Consider the following 17,685-nt stretch of genomic DNA (forward strand, 5'->3'; position numbering starts at 1 on the left):
TGCAGGAGCTGCAGTACATCTGGGGTGATTTTTGGTTTGTTTTTCATGCATTATCCCTTGGGAATGAAGTAGCTAATCACCTAAAATCTGTCAAAGATCCTGTTTAATATGACTTCCAGTCAAGTCTATAAATTCAGGAATGATAGTGATGAAAAATTCAGTTTTCCATGAGCCCTCTGGCAGACAGGTTTCTAGAACCATCAATAATAATTCAGTAAATGGAAAAAGTATTCTTTTCCTAACATCCTGAGCTATGTGTTTTATTTTCCTACTATAAATTAAGATTTAGGATGGCAGTGTGTATTAACCTATAGAACATTTACCAGTATGGGATTGCCAATCAAATAAATGTTTGTATAATATTCCAGTTAACAATTTAGACAGTCAATGAGGCAGCATTGTGAAGACACACATCACTTGCCACGATGGGAACCTGGGGCTAAGAGGTAGAGGCTGAACTTAGGTCTCTCATGGGAATTATTGTAGAAATTTTGTTATGTGAGCCTCGGTCTCAAGGCCCATTAGGTTACTAATGATCTTCAGAAGCTTGAAGGGACAGGAATTTATGAGGATTGTTCTAATCTAAATATTTGATTCCTTATCCCATAGATTGTTTTTTGTGTCTTAGACTGACTTCTTGGCCATAGAGATGCGTAAAGGCAAGGTGAACTTCTTGTGGGATGTGGGCTCTGGCGTTGGACGGGTTGAGTATCCAGATCTGACCATTGATGATGCCTTTTGGTACCGGATTGAAGCCACAAGGCAAGTACTCAATTAATTTGCAAGGTTCTTACTAAAAAAATGATAAAATTTAGCAAACCATCTGTCAGGTCCACTCTCTTCAGAGTCACATTCTTAGATACAGCGTTTGTAAGAGTAGTTTTAAAAGAGATATCTTTATGACGATGATAAATGTAATCCAATTTAATGGATGTTTGAACCTGTGTCCAACAGTCTGTTATCAGAGAGTTTGTCGTCAAAGAAGTTATAAATGTGTTACATAATGTGTCTCTCTGACTGCTATTGAAATATATTACATATGCTTAACATCCATAATCAGCTTTTATCCATGTACTTCTCTGCCCTTCCTCCTTCAGTCCATACAAAATCCAACTACTAAAAGCTCCCCTTTTTTCCCTCCTCATGTTATAGCGTCTTGTTGTCATCTTTAAAACCCTTCACATCTTGTTTTTTATATGGAGACCCCAGAATCTCTAGTGTTGCCAGTTTAACCCCCAACTCTGCTTTCCTGAAAATTCTCTTTGTGCTTTGTTCTGGGAACACCTTCCCTAGACTCATCTGTAAGACTGTTTCCTCTAGACTTCTCTCCACACACTTCTACCATGGTGCCTACAAGAAGTTAGCCAAATAACAGTGGCTTGGGAGACAAGAATTTTGGGATAGATTATCTAAAAAATGCAATTATATATGCTATTCCTCTCCCCTACCTTTTGTCTGCTTATCTAGATTGTAAGCGCTTCATGTCAGGGTCTGTGTCATCTTATGAGTGTGTACACTATATTGTGGGCATTACTATAATGCAAATAAATATTGATAAAAATGGTAAACAAGTTACTCATTAGCAGAGAATCATTTTTAAAATATTTAAAAGTTAAAGGCTATCTTTGCACTCAAACTGAAAACTATATTTTTCTCTCTGGATTTCAATGAATTGTGTCTTTTCAAAACTTCTTGGTTTGATGCGATATTGGAAATGGATGGCCTGTCACATCCCAATACATTGATTCTTACTCAACATGCCAACCTAATAGGCAGAATGCCTCTTTACACTGAAGACATTTGAAAAGATGTGGTTTATGGGAAATCAACATTAAAAATATTTTGGTCAGTTAAAACCACATAAATTTTTTTCCATGTTTTGAAAAAGCAAGTGTTGAATGTTTTTTAACTTTAGAAGCTTAGCTACATTTATACTTGAAAATTATGTTGGCTTCTTGACCCATATATTTGGAGGTACTATGTTGGTATTTCCCTAAAGTGCATACCATCTGCTATGGTAATTAAGGCAAAAACAATAGGTTGGTTTAAAAAAACTAGATGTGTCTGTGCAGACTATGTATTTACCATAGAGTATCCACTATTAAAATCTTTATAATTTTTTCTTTAGCAAGTAGATAACATTAATACACTTAGCATAAGGAACACTATACTTCAGACACAAAGAATGCCATGTCAACACTAATTATTTGCAAAGGGAGCTGTAATAATAGCAAACCATGCTACGTGTGTGTGCTAAGTATATAATGTGTCCTTTATTTGCTAGTGCTGAACAAAGCCCTGTAATTTTACATAATATCAGATCAAATGAAATTGGATAAAGAACATGAATCTTAATTTGAATAAATCATGTCCCATCATAATATGTTAATTTTTGTAGCGTTAGACACACAAAAGATAAAATAGTCATCAAAAGAGACAGGAAGAAAAAAATTAGGAGTTTTAACTTCTGTTATGTCCATAGCATTCAGAAGAGGGAAATGATGTTCAATTTAAACAATTTAATGAAATCACAGAACCAGCCATTCAAAGCAGAGAGCTAAATAAAATTATAGCAAAGTGTCCAAAAGCTGGCTCAATTAAATCTTATAGCTGGGAAAACACAAATTGGGATACTTATATAAGATCTTTATCAGGTTAGAACGTTCTGAGTTCATATTACACATACTGAAATAGCTGCATGTCATAGTAGTACGGGACTTTCATTTACAGGAAAGCTATTTCAGCAGAAAATGGAGTCAGACATGATATAGAATTTTAGACATCCTACAAATGCACATTGCCTATTTAGCTGTTGTTCTTGATATATAAGGCATTAGATCTAAAGCAACTGGAACAGACTGCTAAATCAGCAATGGAAGCAATTACAGTAGCACAAATCTAAGGAGTGGAGCCGTGTTTAGGAGGATTAGATTATGGGGAGACTGGATTTTTGGGATCAAAATGAAGAACTCAGGACTGGGTTGTATTCTTAAAGCAGACTTGATGGAGCACACACTGAAGACCTTTAATTTGCATCACTATTGTGTCCCTAATAACCTAATAACACACTTGCCTCCCTTGATAAAGGTCTCAAACCAGTTGCACCAATTGCACTTTCTCACCTTTTGTCTTTTAAAATTTCTGCCAGATTCCAGCTGTAAACTTTTTAATTTCTCTGACACAACTGACATAATATCTAGTAGTGGGGATACTCATTCCTAGAATGGGCTCACCGCAACCTCCGAAGCTTTGGGACTTTGTCTGGGCAGCAGAAAGATAGGAAGTAGCGGCTCCCTCTCACATGCTGCCTTGGGTCTCTCGGAAGGGTCAAGAAGTGGGGGTAGGTCAGTGAGTGGATGTCACTTACCTGAACCAAAGACTAACTAGAAGAGACTGGCATAGGTGAGGGGGCAGGCCATCATGTGCACTGAGGGATGGGATGGGGGAAGGTATTTATATCCCACTTTTATCAGCCATAACCCCCTCTCTCTCCTTGAAAGCAGCTCTGTAGATGTGTGTATAGGCACATATACATACATACATACACAATAATGTTGCAAATTTAGATCTATATAGCACCTCCTAGCCAGGGATTGCAACACACTTTAAAAAGGAGCAGAAACTGACATGCAGATTGACTTGCTCAAATTCCTTCAGCAGAGTTGGGAATAAAATCCAGGTGTGGGAGAGGTACTCTTTCTCCTACTCTGAGACAGCATTGTCTAGTGGTTAAAGCAGGGGACTGAGACAGAGTCTATCTTGGACAATTCACTTAATCTCTGTGTCACAGTTTCCCAGTCTGTCAGATGGGGACAATAATGGTTGCATGTGTTTTGTAAAGTGTTTTTTATAATTACAGCCTAGCAATACTTTGCTATGTTGTTTTTATATAATGTATAATGGTGGATACAGTGGTCACCTTGAATCTCTTAATATTGTTGCAAATAATTAAAGTACAACTTACGTTATTCCTTTGATAGTCCCTATTCCCAGGGACTATTATGTATATTGTGAGAATGTTATTTACTTGTAAAGGTAAAACTAATTGGGATAAAAATCCTGATCAATGAAATTCTCTGTATCAGAATAACATTAAGCAAGTTATCAATACACAAAGCAGTCAATTCTGTGACATAATCAAATGCCTTAAAAACTTGACACAAAGTCAATGAAAATATTACCATTGATTTCAATGGTTTTTTAGATCAGGCCCTAGTCTAATTTTTGTTTTAATCAAATATCAATTAGATACCACCTCATTATTATTCCTTATAAATATTGCTGAGAAGTTTCAAGCTTTTTTTAAGAAAAATCTTAACTCTCTGTTTGGAATAGCCTTCCTTTGGAGAACAGCTGCAGAAATAGACATTTATTTTAGGCACATACACTTTGCTGGAGGCCCACTTTACTCCTTGTAACTCCCCTCACAAGTGGGTCAAAGAGCAAGGATTTATATGTGGTGCTACAAAAGTTATTCAGATATTGATAGCTAGTGCAAGGTGAAGCCCACTTGCTCCATGCGTCTCTTAAGTAGTAAGCATTCACTAATAGTGCAGTGTACATTTTTCAGATTGTCAGTTGCCAACATGCTGGTACATGTTCGTCTGCCAACTATCTCACAGGAACCCAACTGTCACCTGAGTAGTAGTTTCTAAACTTACAAATTATCATTCAAATCCTGTTAATGTCTCTTACCCTATCAAGTTAGTCAGCTGTTCTTCCTTTAAAGCTTACTGGCCTTTTTCAAATGAAAGAGAGTTATTTAATGAGGAGGGTCTGTTGTTAGCAGTGTACTGTAGTTGCAGATTAAAAAATCGCCTGTGCTCTTTGGGACATGTGAGAGCTCTTAAAATGTATACCATATTCTGCTCAGTGACTTCTGATTTATTGAATTTGGTCTTTTAATCTGGTTTTATTGAATATTGATTTCAGTACACTACAGTTTGAAAGCACCAAAAATGATCTTTCAATAGACTCCAAATATGAGTGTTTTAATAAAAGCCTCTCCTGTACTGACTACTGTTCTTTCAACTGTTCCTAAACTGAATATTTCTAATCTTTTAAGTATATAATCATAAGGGCTATACATTTTTGAGGTAATAAAATTCAGAGTTTCAAGAGAAACGAGATTTATGGATTTAGGGGAGTCTTGCTGTCTCTCCTCATCCCACTCCAACAACCTGGTTCAGTAGAGCACCTAAGCCCATGTGCTATTTTAAACTCAAGAGTAGGCACACTGACTTTAATACTTACAATTATGTATGGGCTTCGTTGCTGTACTTTGGATTTGGGCCTAAAGTAAAAATAGTACTAATGACAGGTCTTTCTAAGGGGTATCCCTTAATTCTTAGGTTTACTGTTTACTTCAGCCCTCAAAGCCATCTTTTATTTTCTTCAAATGAGAAAAAACAGATGTATATGTTTAAATCCAGACAATTTCAGGATGCTTTTTGTAAAACCAAAGAAAAGTTTTGACTTACTAGCTAAGACATAATAAAGGTGGAGCCACTGGCTATTTTTCAAGCTAGTAATGCTACCTGGAAAGGCTTTCGGTGAAACGTAATCTCATTACTTCTGTCTGTCTGGAAACTCTCATGTATCAGACATGAAAATATCAGCTCTGGTTTCTGGGAAAAGTCCATATAATTTTGCTTAGGGAATTACTTTTTAGAATATAATGGTGTAGCCAGCAAAGAGAGAGATAGGAAGTAAGCAGGAGTGGGTGAAATTATTTGTGGACTGTTATGGAAGAAAAAGACAAGTTGTAATAAAAGCAATATGTTTCCTTATTAATCACAGATAACATAAGTTAAATATTTTCCATATAATACCATGAATTCATATTTCAGCCTGTATATGGGTTGCATGATCATATGCCCATATTAAGACTGCCCAGATTATCATGACATTGGTCATATGTGAAATCCAAGACCTAATTGTAAAATTAAGGGATTTACCTTTGGAATGATTTATGACATGATCTTAAATTCTTAATAATGTAGGAGGAGTTCACATGTGACAGTTCAAGGTGAAAGGTAAAATCCAAAAGGTCATACTGCAGGTACGATGTTAAGACGTTGCTGCAATTTAATAGGAAATTAACCTTTCCTTTGGAATAATCTTTCCCTAAGGCTAATAGTCTAGGAGGATTTCATACCTTATCGTGCAAAGGTTCATAAAGTGGTTTCCTTTAAATTGCAAGTATTTGTCAACAATTACCACACCAATATCTAAGATACTGCATTTATTATCTATTGATTACAGAAATAGGAAACACTGCAGAAACTGTGGCAACTCATATTATAAAATATAAAAAGGCAATTTTAAACACAACAAGGCAGCCATTTTGAAGAAAATTGGGCTTGTGCCTGAGTGTAATAATCAACCAGGGAGCTCCTTTGTGGAGGATGCTGGTCTCCTGCATTACAATGAAATAAATTAAAAGGCTTTGTTATATGATCATCCACTTTGGAAGAATAAAATTAATCAAATAAACCATATGAAGTTCAAAAAAGGAATTTGGATCATAGCCTACTTCATTTGTTAAGTCAAGATACAATTACACTGTACTGTTTGGGTCATAATAATTATCCAAAGTGAAGATTCTCTATTTTTAGAGGGTGAATTCACCACGTAATATATGCAAATAATGAATTATATGCAGTGAGAATATTGAGGTGAGAAGAAACATCTGTTATGTGATCAGTTTTGGAGCTTGCACAGATATATAAAAGCTAACAAACCTCTATTGATTTGTATTGAAAACTGAATAATATCAAGTTACAAACAGACCAGTACTGCATGTCAATTTTCAAAGATGTCTGGAAAATATGCAGCTTAATTTGTTATGGTTTGACAGCAGATTTATTTACTTATTTATTTGCTTTGGTCCAATTCCAAGGACTGGGAAAAAGGGCACAATTTCAGTACGAGCACTGGATGGTCCCAAAGCTACCATCATGCCAAGTACCTTCAGCGCAGTCTCTCCACCTGGTTATACTATTCTGGATGTAGATGCAAATGCCATGCTATTCGTTGGTGGTCTCACTGGGAAAATTAAGGTAATGTGCTTCCACACTATTGGTGCATTAATCCTTTGGCTTGTTTATTTCCGTGGGCAGTGCCAGCTATTATTATAATTAATTCATATTTACATTGCAGTGAAAGCGTGTGACTCACCAGCCAGCACGGGTGCCCTTGTGGCTGAGTATGGCAGATTCTTCTTCTTTTGCATCCCCTGCCAAAAAGCCATTCTAACCCAGCAGTGGTCTGCTGCTTCTTGCCAGGTCACACAGAGTTCCATCCCTTCCAGGGTAGACCATTAGTTTCCCAAATAATAGTCGATCAACTTGACGTTGGACCTTCAGTTAGAATCCAGACTCACTAGTCCTTCCTCCAGTGTCCGGGGGCTTACCCTTTCTCAGGGACTTTCCACTGCACCTTCCTCAGTGGGTTGGTAGAGGAATCCAGGCCATCCCTTTCCACTGGGTTCTGGTCCAGGGACCTTTGAATAGGCAATCAACACCTGACTGCACAAACCTTCCTTGGACCGCTTCTTGCCTTGCCCTGTCTTAGATGTTTGCCTTAGCCTCTTCCTGGGCCCCCATGTATCAGCTCTGTTCTGTGTAAGCCTCTTCTACAGGCTCACTGCACAGCATCTTAGCAATTCCCCCCCCCCCCCCCGGTTCTGCTACAGAAGAATTTTCTCTACTCACCTCACAAGGCAGTCCCTGACTCATTGGAGTCTTTCTGCTCCCTGCCCTCCACCATTGCACAGAATCCAGGGTGGACTCACATCCTGCTGCTTTCTTTTCCAACTGTTCTGGGCTCCCTGTTGCAGATCTAACTACCGTCTATCTGCCAGCAGTCTAGCTCAGCTCCCTGACTCCAGCCAGGCTTCTCTACTGAGTAAGAGCCACAGATCTGCTCTCCTTCCTAGTCAGCCCTTAACTGAGCCAGGTTCAGCCCTTTTAACTCCTCTCTCCTGGCTTGATACCTACTGCAAGTGTAGTGGGGTAAGGATGATTGCACCACAGGCTCTCAGCCCTTCCAGGCCCAGTGTACTGTTGGTACACCCCATCACACGCACCTAAACACTGCAAACAAGTTGGGTCCCATTGTGCTAGGTATTGTACAAACACACACAAAAGCAAAGCTCTTAAAACAATACTAGTCCCCTAACAATGTCTGTTCATTCTATGAATCCATGTCCTTTCCATTGAGTCTCTCCTCTTTCTTTCCGTATGCTAATCCATTTTTTGCTTTGTTTTTCTTATTTTTGGACACTGGTATGTTCCTCCTAATCCTTCATAGAACCTTTTTTCTTCCAGCTGTTTTCTCTCAATCCCATGAGTTCAGCTCCACAGTCCACACACTCCTTTTGCTAACCTACCCTCCATTTTCCCCTTTGCTTGCGCCCCAAATGCATCTCCTTCTACCACACTTCTGCCTTCTCTTTGTGCTCACCCATCCATTCTGTTCCCTTTCCTACAAGTCACAGTACATCCTGCTTCCATCTTTACTGCGACTATTCACTTATCCATCTGTTCCTACTCCCAACTCAATGCTGTCTAAGACAACTTCCAATCTCCTTTCTGTTGGCTCCTCCTCCTGTTCTTTTCCTGTGGGTGCTCTTCTCTATCCCTAGTGCTTCCAGATCCATGGGACTCATGATAGGGGTCAAGAAGAGAGAGATTAACATCATGAGAGCTGTAAAAGGTAATTTTTTACCTACGAGAAAAAATAGTGCACAACATTTGTAGCACCTGCGTTGCATTGGTAAGTTACCAGGAATCCAAGGGCTGCACTTAACTTAGATATAAATGCAAGTAAGATTTATTCTGAATAGAGATGGTTGAAATTTTTCTACAGTAGAAATTTCCCAACCAAATAAGTATTAAAAGAAGTATAAATTAAATTAAGAAGTATACATTTTAAGTGAAATAATGTTTTGAAGGAAAAAGTCATTCAATGAAATTTTCCATTTTTTTGACAGGAAAACTTGAAACAATTTTATTTTCAAATATATTTTTGCATTTTGAAACAAAGTATCTCATTTCCATCAAAAATGTTGAGATTTTTTTATTTAGACATTTCCAAATTAAAATTTTTCAGAACTTTGTTGCACTAAAATTTTGAACATTTCAATTTTTGGGGGATGAAAGCAAATGTTGAAATATGAGAATTTCTCATGGAACGGAAGTTCTGTTTTCTGAAGTCTTAATTCTAAAATATGCAGATAAATGCTATTATTCGTATGTATAGAGTGCCGTAAGTGCATGTAGGCTTGCATAAATAACAGCTGTCTTACATAACTCTGAATATCAGGTATTAGATAAGCATTTGTAGACACCCAGAAATTTGGATTAGAGAATTGTAAATCCATTCTTATTGGCTGAACTTTGATCTAAACCACTTCTGCTTTACCTGAAAATGGGTCTGCAAACAACTTGTACACTTTATTCTTCTCTGAAAGTTTCTGATCTGTTGATCAAATAAATCTTGAAGCTTCTTCTTGAACCATTAAGTACAAAGATAACTGTCATGGTCAGTTCTTTATCATTTGTTTTTGCATCAGAAAGTAGGAAAGGCACTGAAAATGTCCGAAAAAAAGGATAGTGAGGGACAACAGCCTTTGCTTACCCTCTTTTCCCATGCTGCCCTAGCAGCTGCAAATGTTGGGTCTAGCTTGCTCTCCATCTCCTTGCTTTGCCAGCAGCTGAAAAAGAAAGACTTAAGCTTCCCTTGTGAGCTGCAAAAAGAGTCCCTGAAGAAAATACCCGACAATAATATTCTATGAGCTACCAACAGACCAGAGGGAGCTTCAGACTTGCAGAGAGTAGTGAGCCTTCCACAGTCAGCTACAAAATGAGCCTTCTACAACTACCAGCTGAAGGACCCCTTTCAGATCTATCTAGATAACTAGCACAGCAGCTCACTATCTCTCTTCCCCATACCTTCTCTTACTTATACACTGCTCCTTCAGAGAGAGAGAAATCTAGAGACAATTCAGAGGCTACAGGTGGTACATCACACACCTAATGTGTCTTTTCTCTGGTATCTAATTTCTGTGGTATTCAGCCATGTTGGATAAATGTATTAGCTGGATATTTCTGCTGTCATGCTCAGCAATAACATATTTAATAATGTTATCATTTCAGTACTCATCATTAGGCTTCAGAGTAAACACACAATTAAGATGAATAGAGACAATACTCAGTTTTCAGAGATATTGCTAATAATCTCCAAACACCTAAGTAGACACAACTACATTAAAGTCAGTAGAACTGCTTCTGCCTACACCAGTAGTGAATTTGACCTGTTGTCAGGCTGGCTACAGACTCAAGAAGACAGCAGCACAACTGGGTCAGGTAACAAGGGCTAGGACCCTGATTCAGATAAGCATTTAATCATGTGCTTAAGTCCTTCCCTAGTCAGGAAAGACTTAAGAGCATGCTTAGTTTTATGCATGAACTTAAGTCCTGTGGACTTAGATGGGATTTCAGCATGCTTAAATTTAGTGGTGCTTTCCTGAATTGGACCTAGAAGCTTAATTATTTTTTAAAAAGCCAATGTTTTAAAATGCTTCTAGAACTGAAAAGTCATCCACAGGCTTCAGGAAGCCCCTTGGCCAGCACATTTGATCTGTTGGCCAAGAGTGGTGTGTCACAGCAAGGAGGCCTCAAAGCCATAGCACAAAACTAAAAACTAAAGTTCACGTATATGGTTTTAGTTCATTTCAGACTTTGTTTTTGAGTTATCAAAGCACCAGAGAGTCAAGCTCTCAGGCTAGCTTGTTTTTATTTGTACAGCTATACCATTTTAAAATGTCTGCACATATATATTTTAGCATAAATTTGAAGGGGAATAAATACTACCAGACTGAGCCATTGACCTAAATTCCAGTTTGAAAAAGAAAATTATGTCTAGGTTATAAAGTCTGGAGAATTGAAAGGTTGTTGTGGAAAAGCGGCCACTGTCTTCACGGCAGCTATGCTTTCCAATTCAGCTTTTAGAAGCAAAAATGACTGTCACTGTGCAAAGGCTGCCAATGCAAGAGGAGTTCATTTAATTAAATAATGTTTGTCCTTGGTATTATCTTCAGCAGCTATGCTGTAAAACCTCGGATTTGTTTCTTTAAAGAAAAGATTATTTAGAAGCTATAACTCAAAGAGATGAATATCCATTTGATCAATCATGACTTTTTAATGGAAATTATTGGTAGCAACGTACTGAGTAGTTTCTTGAGACTATGCAGTGTTTACTTAACTAGGATGTCTGTTGTTACCCAGTATTCCAAATGCATCCAATATTTAGTAATTTCTATAACATATTCAATTTTATTGATATCATAACTAGTTTAACTGGGTACATATCATATTCTCCTTTTCGAACATATTTAGTGTGTTTGCTGCAAAAAACAGTTAACAAGAATAACTTGTAAATGATGCATTATAAACTATGTACCATATAAAAACTAAATAAAAGATTAAAAAAAAAACAACACTAGAATCACAGAGGGAAAAGAGGTCGAGAGATCTTGGAAATGATGGGTCAAGAGCAATTAGAAGGTTTTGACACTCAGCAGGGTTTAAATCTGAAAATACTACTTAAATATCACCAGCACATTGACTTTCAAGTTATACTCTTCCTTGAAAGTTTTCAAGATGCTCTTCTCCATGTTCTTGCACATTAAAGTTCTTAATATTCATAATTCCTTCATAGACAGCAGCAGGTGCTTGTGTGTCTCAAATTCCTAAATGCATAGATTTAAAATCAGCTGGTATTGAAGTAAAACTTCAAATGAAATTAGATATTTTAGAAGGATGAACTGAGATGAAATTTCTGTGCTTTGTCATATATTAGCTGATCATAGTCTCATGTTAATTTCAGTTGGATCAAATGAGCAGGACGCTAGGCAGTTTGTATTACCATAGCCTAGAAGGCTTTTGATATTTCAGGGTTTAATTTTGCTTGGTTATCCATAACCTTTTTAAAAATCCAAAATTAAATGATTTTTTCCAGGTTTAGCCAAGTGGGTTAATGATGCTCAGTGGTTCACTTGGTTCAATTTCTAGTCTTTCCCCTTCCAGGCTTTCAAGGACTGAATATAATGTGGACATTTACCATATTGTAAAGGAGATAACAGAGCTCCTACCTTGATCTGTTAAGGGAAAAACACTGATAAACTCTGAAAAGAGTCTTCCACAGGTGGAATGATAGTAAATATCATGCACATCTGGGGTGGCAGGTGGAGCAGTGGGATCAGGAAGAGATCCAAGAATTACTGTGCCCAGATCTTCTCCCTACTCTTACATATCCTGTCTCCCCAGTACTACTGTCCTCCCACACTCGCTCATCAATGCCCTACCACTTGTTTAAAAAAAAAGAATTTGTGGGATGAGAATGATATTTCATAAAAAATCCCTGGTCTCTTTCAGCAATTGTTGTATCCATTCCACAATTATGCTTTGAAGATAACAAATCATTTCAAGCTGCATTCCAACAAGTTCCCTTCTTTTCTGTTTGCAGAAATCAGATGCTGTAAGAGTCACGACCTTCACTGGCTGCATGGGTGAAACGTACTTGGACAGCAAGCCCATAGGGCTGTGGAATTTCAGGGACACAGAGGGTGACTGCAAAGGATGTGCTGTCAGGTTGGTAATGGACTGGCTTCTTGTTATGCTCCTCACCCTTTATTAACCTATCTGTGACAATGCATCATTCTGTTGTGGAATAAAAGAGGAATATCTATATCAACCACACCCCTGTAAGTAAGCAAGTACAATATGGCATACTGCACATAAATCAATTAATTAAAAAAATATTAATAATTACATTACAATAATGCCAAGAAGACATTTGTGTCCCCCATTTCATAAAGGAGGTCAGCAATACCTTCAGTAGATTTAAGAGTAATGGGGAGAAAGTGCCATGATCTGAGCCCAGTAAAATCTTGCTCCAAAAGCTACTGAAATTGTGGAAAATCTTCTATTGACCTCATCGCACTTTGGATCAATCCAAAACGGAGTGAATCTCATTTTTCAAACACATTGCTGATAATCCAAAACTGCTTGACTGGAAATCAAGAGAAGGAATGAAAAAAGAATGTTTGGGCTTAGGAATGTGTAGGAAAGTGCAAACTTCATTTACCTTAACTCGATTCATTGCCCTATTACCACAATAAGAGCTTCAGATTGACCACATAAAATTGCTCTCCTGGAAAATACACTTGAAAATAACTTGCCATTAAACATGACTGTGGAAATTAGAAATCTAAATCCAAGGTCCTTTTTTACATGTGAAAATGGGGGGAATACCATGCATAATGGAACATTGCATGAGGACTAGGCATGCCAGTTCTTTGTCTCTCAATCACTGGTTCAAATCGAGCTGAGCTTAGTAGTGGTCAAAAGCCACCGGTTGTCTGTCTGACAAGAGTGGGCAAGAATCCACATCACAAAAGTCACCATCATAGTAAGCTGCCATTAATTGCATCTCTTATTGGAAGTCTCAGAAGAGAAGCCAGTGTTTAAAGGGCAAGGGAGACTGAATTATCTTCTCCCTGATACATGTGGTCTCTTCTTAACTGTCACAACCTGGATGTGGGCAGTCTAACCTAATTTTCAGAGCAGAAGTTGGGGGCCAGGCCAGATCCAATCCCAGACTCCTGATTCCAGACTCCTGATCAGAGTCCGAAACAGACCAGAGGGCAAACCAAGAATCAGGTGTCAGGAGGCAGGCATGTCAGGTTACCAGGAGATCAGCAGCAGGCAGTAGAAGTAGGTATCTCAGGGGAAGCAGTCCGAAGCAGGGAGAACCCAGTTGCATGGAAACCTGCCAGTGTGTGATTTATATAAAAGCTGTGAACCAATCAGGAAGCTCAGCATTCTGCTGATCAGATTCAAGGATTGGGGTCCTCGATCAGAGTTCAGATCCCAGTCTGACAATAGTTAGCAAGTCACTGAACGGCAAGTTGGAGCTTACGAGCTCTGAAGAGCTCTGTAGACCAAGATTCAAGACCTGAGGTCTCTGACATTAACAGAGTTAAGGCACAGTGGCAGAACAATGTAAAGAAACTGACAGAGCTGTGCTGTATGTCTTCTGTGAATAAATAGAGGACTTCGGTCGATCAATCTGACATCTACTAAAATCACTTAATAATAAATAATATGAGAAGTTACATAATGCTCTCATGAATCTTTTCACAATAAAAGATACAAGATGAAATTATATGGACCATGAAACCACACAAGGCAGACATCTCCCCTATCTTTCTTCTAGACTACCTTCCATGTTTTATATCAGGTGGGCTGAGTTTGAGGGTTCAGGTGTCGGAAAACATGTTTGTATAAAATTTGGCTTCCTTCAGATTTCCGTGGTCCCCTTTTGACCCAAAGCAGTCGGAAAAACTGGTTGGGGATATGAAGATTTTCTTTCTTTTTTAGCCCACAGGTGCCAGACAGTGAGGGAACTGTTCAGTTTGATGGAGATGGTTATGCTTTGGTGAGCCGTCCAGTCCGCTGGAACCCCAATGTTTCTATGGTCATGTTCAAATTCAAGACCTTCTCTTCCAGTGCTCTGCTGATGTACCTTGCTACAGATGACTTGGTAAAAAACACAAACCTCTCATCATGTTTCATGCTATCTTTAAAATTACTGAATACCTAGTACTCAAAAGAAAAAATGGAAATTAAAAAACAAATGTGCTATGATGCTGATTATCATTTCAGTACTGAAGCTAGTGAGTTTTATGGCTTGTGAGTTGTGGAGTCTGAAATGATTTGCATACGACAATATTCAAGTATACAGGGCAGTATTCCGGCTGACTTCTTGTGTTCAGATGTGAGAGTGGTGGTGGGGCAGTGGGGTGTGTTCATATGTTAAATTAAGGAGAAAATGTTAAGGGTTCAATCCTGACCCTATGGAAGTCAATGACTTTAGTGCAGCCAGGATTTTATTCCAAGTTTCAAAATGCTCAAATTAGCAAATTGCTTGATTTTTTTTTTCTGTTTGGTTAGATCTTTGTGACTTAAAATATAGTGCGTGGGAAATGATAGGCACAAGAACGGATTGAGTACAGAATTATTTGTATACAAAATTAAGTGAAGTAGTTTGTGCCCAATGTGAGCAGCAGGATAGGGAGATTGTATGTAGCAGCCAACAAAATGTGATGCTGCCATTTCTTTTTAAAAATAACAGTTGGTATTCTCACACTACAGCTGAAATGGATAATTTCAGACCCTGTTTGTTAAGGTTGTTTAACTTTTTCATTTGCATTGTCAAGGGTCTGTGGACAGCAGGAAGAGATTATTCTGAAAGACAACTGGTCAGATCCTGATCTCATTTACACTGATGTAAATCTGGTGTAGCTCCACTAAAATTCAGTACAGCTGCTCCAGATTTACAACTTCCTAACTAAGAGTTGAATCCAGCCCACTTTATCCTTCTAATATGGGTTGTGATCTTCCATGCAGAGGTTTTCAGAATGGTGCTTCTTGGACCATTGCAGAACACTTACTAGTGGTCATGTGGCATTGGCTGATCACACAGTGCTGGCTTATTTCCAGTCATGGAACTACATTAAAAGACAGCCAAAAGTACATTATTTTCATAATATTATTTTTTCATGTAAGCAGTTGTGGTAGCTGCTCTAGGGATATTTTGCAGTTGTGAATAGGAGGATAGGTGGGCCATACAATGGGAACTCAGATGGTCCATGAAATAGTTTCTCTATTAAAATTTGGGCTCGCACTTTGAAAAAACATTGAGAACACCTGCTCTAGTAGTCCATGAATAGGTATGAGTGAATATCCATAGTTCTGGTTTAATTAAATTTCCCCCTCTTCCCCTCCACCAAAAATTGTGTGTGTGTGTGTGTATAAATATAATTATTCTCACAATTTTGCAAAAGCAAAGAATTGTGCACACTTCACCACCAAAGACTCCCTTAACTGCAGAAAAAGTATGCAAAGCCAACGTTTGGTAGGCGCAGCCTTGAGAGAAACGAGAACAAAAATTAAAAACTTCTCTGATGATCTCTTGCCCTGGATTTGTAGTTCCCCATTTCTCAAGTCCTACCTTCCCCATTAGCCAGGCCTCTGGCTCCCTCGTGAGCTAGTAATTCCCCCCCCCCCCCCTTGCATCCTACCAGCCTTTGTTTGCCCTAGATATTGTAGTTTATTGTACCACAGCTCCAGTCAACCACCAGAGCTGTAACTTCATGGTACTTAGATATCAACACAAGTGGTTGATAGGAATAATAGCAAACTGAACTACACAATTCCATTTGGGGTAGATCACTGGCTAGATGTAAATTGCAGGACAAACCACCAATTTAGCCAGTGACCTATATAAGAAGGTAGGAAGTAAAGAAAACAACTCTTTGACAGCACATATCACTCTACTGTAGTTAGAGATAATACATATTTGAGGCGTTTAGCAGCTTTAATAAAGACACTGTATATTGTCACTCAGAAAAGAAAGAATTGTTTCATGTTAAATATTGCTTATCACAGAGAATAGGAACCAGTCTTCCAGTGTGTCTAAACAATGTGTCTAATCTGTCTCATTAACAGAAAGATTTCATGAGCGTAGAGCTCAGTGATGGGCATATAAAAGTCAGCTATGATCTGGGTTCGGGTACAACTTCTGCTGTGGGCAACCAAAACCATAATGATGGGAAATGGAAATCATTCACCCTATCAAGAATACAAAAACAAGGTGAGTTCCTACAGTGATAACATCATAAGTGCCCTAATTACAGTATCCAGTACAGCTATCCATCTAATCATGGGGAAGATGATGTACAAAACTGCTGAATTAGAAAGTTCTATAAGAAAGTGATTTAGCAACTTCTTTTGCTTAGGTTGCAGGTGGCTTAGGTTAGAAATGACTGATTGCAGTGTCAGCCAGGTCTTTTATGATTGTCTTTTGAAACCAATAGCTTAATTTTCAGGCATAATTCTGCCTTACAGCTGGCTAAATTACATTCTAAAATGCATTTGAGTGAAAAATGTTTTTTTCGTGCAGTGCCCTGATGATTAAAGTTCATAAAACAAACCTATGTGATTTCTGTTAGACTAGAAATTGGTTTTATGCTTTACAAAGCTTTTCACACTCTGGATATCCCAAAGTGTTTTAAAAAGTAATGAGTTAAATACTGTTAGTGCAATAATTGTGTGGATAAACAAGGAAGCTATTATATACTCACAAACATCTTGCACAGTGTTATGGACCTTGGAACCCAGACTGCAAATCTAAGCATCTTTTCAAATAGTGCCATAGATTCTTTAATCTCTAGTTGTACAAAAACTAAAGCTAAACAGGAACTGCAGGGGGGAGAGAGGGGAATTTAGTCTCCATATCCATTCCATGTTTGACCTTTGCTCAGCCTGCTGACAGTACTGGCAATTGTGTGTGGGATGGGGTTTGTTTTGTGAGGTAGGTATATGTCCACTAGGACTTGAACTGAGACACTTATGACACTGAGCAACCATCATATCGTAAAAGCTTTTGCTTACTTTTGGCCTGCATTGGATTCAAACCAGCACAGTAGAGGTGAATTGATCTTGTCCTGAACTCTTCACTGAATAAAGTACTGACATTAAAGACAAATTAGTTAGGGCTGGGATAGAACATGTTTAAAAATAAAGCATACAGGATTGCTATGGCATTTTCCAGGTT

At 38.2% G+C, this 17,685-nt stretch overlaps 1 protein-coding gene across 6 annotated transcripts in view; it reads left to right on the forward strand.

The window, feature by feature from the left end:
* Positions 1-17,685, forward strand: part of LAMA2 (laminin subunit alpha 2) — a 482,162-nt gene that overhangs the window by 430,911 nt on the left and 33,566 nt on the right. For all 6 annotated transcript variants that reach the window (XR_010919459.1, XM_067546727.1, XM_067546728.1 and 3 more), the window contains 5 exons: positions 629-762; positions 6,902-7,061; positions 12,532-12,656; positions 14,448-14,610; positions 16,578-16,722. Coding sequence is in view for 5 of the 6 variants with exons in the window: in XM_067546727.1 (XP_067402828.1) it covers positions 629-762; positions 6,902-7,061; positions 12,532-12,656; positions 14,448-14,610; positions 16,578-16,722 (727 nt within the window). In the remaining variant the exon portion in view is untranslated. The remainder of the gene's footprint in view (positions 1-628; positions 763-6,901; positions 7,062-12,531; positions 12,657-14,447; positions 14,611-16,577; positions 16,723-17,685) is intronic.

The sequence above is a fragment of the Emydura macquarii genome, unplaced genomic scaffold, assembly GCF_026122565.2.
Source record: "Emydura macquarii macquarii isolate MOO-44397 ecotype Brisbane River unplaced genomic scaffold, CSIRO-AGI_Emac_v2 contig_1146, whole genome shotgun sequence".
In the NCBI taxonomy this organism is placed as follows: Eukaryota; Metazoa; Chordata; order Testudines; family Chelidae; genus Emydura; species Emydura macquarii.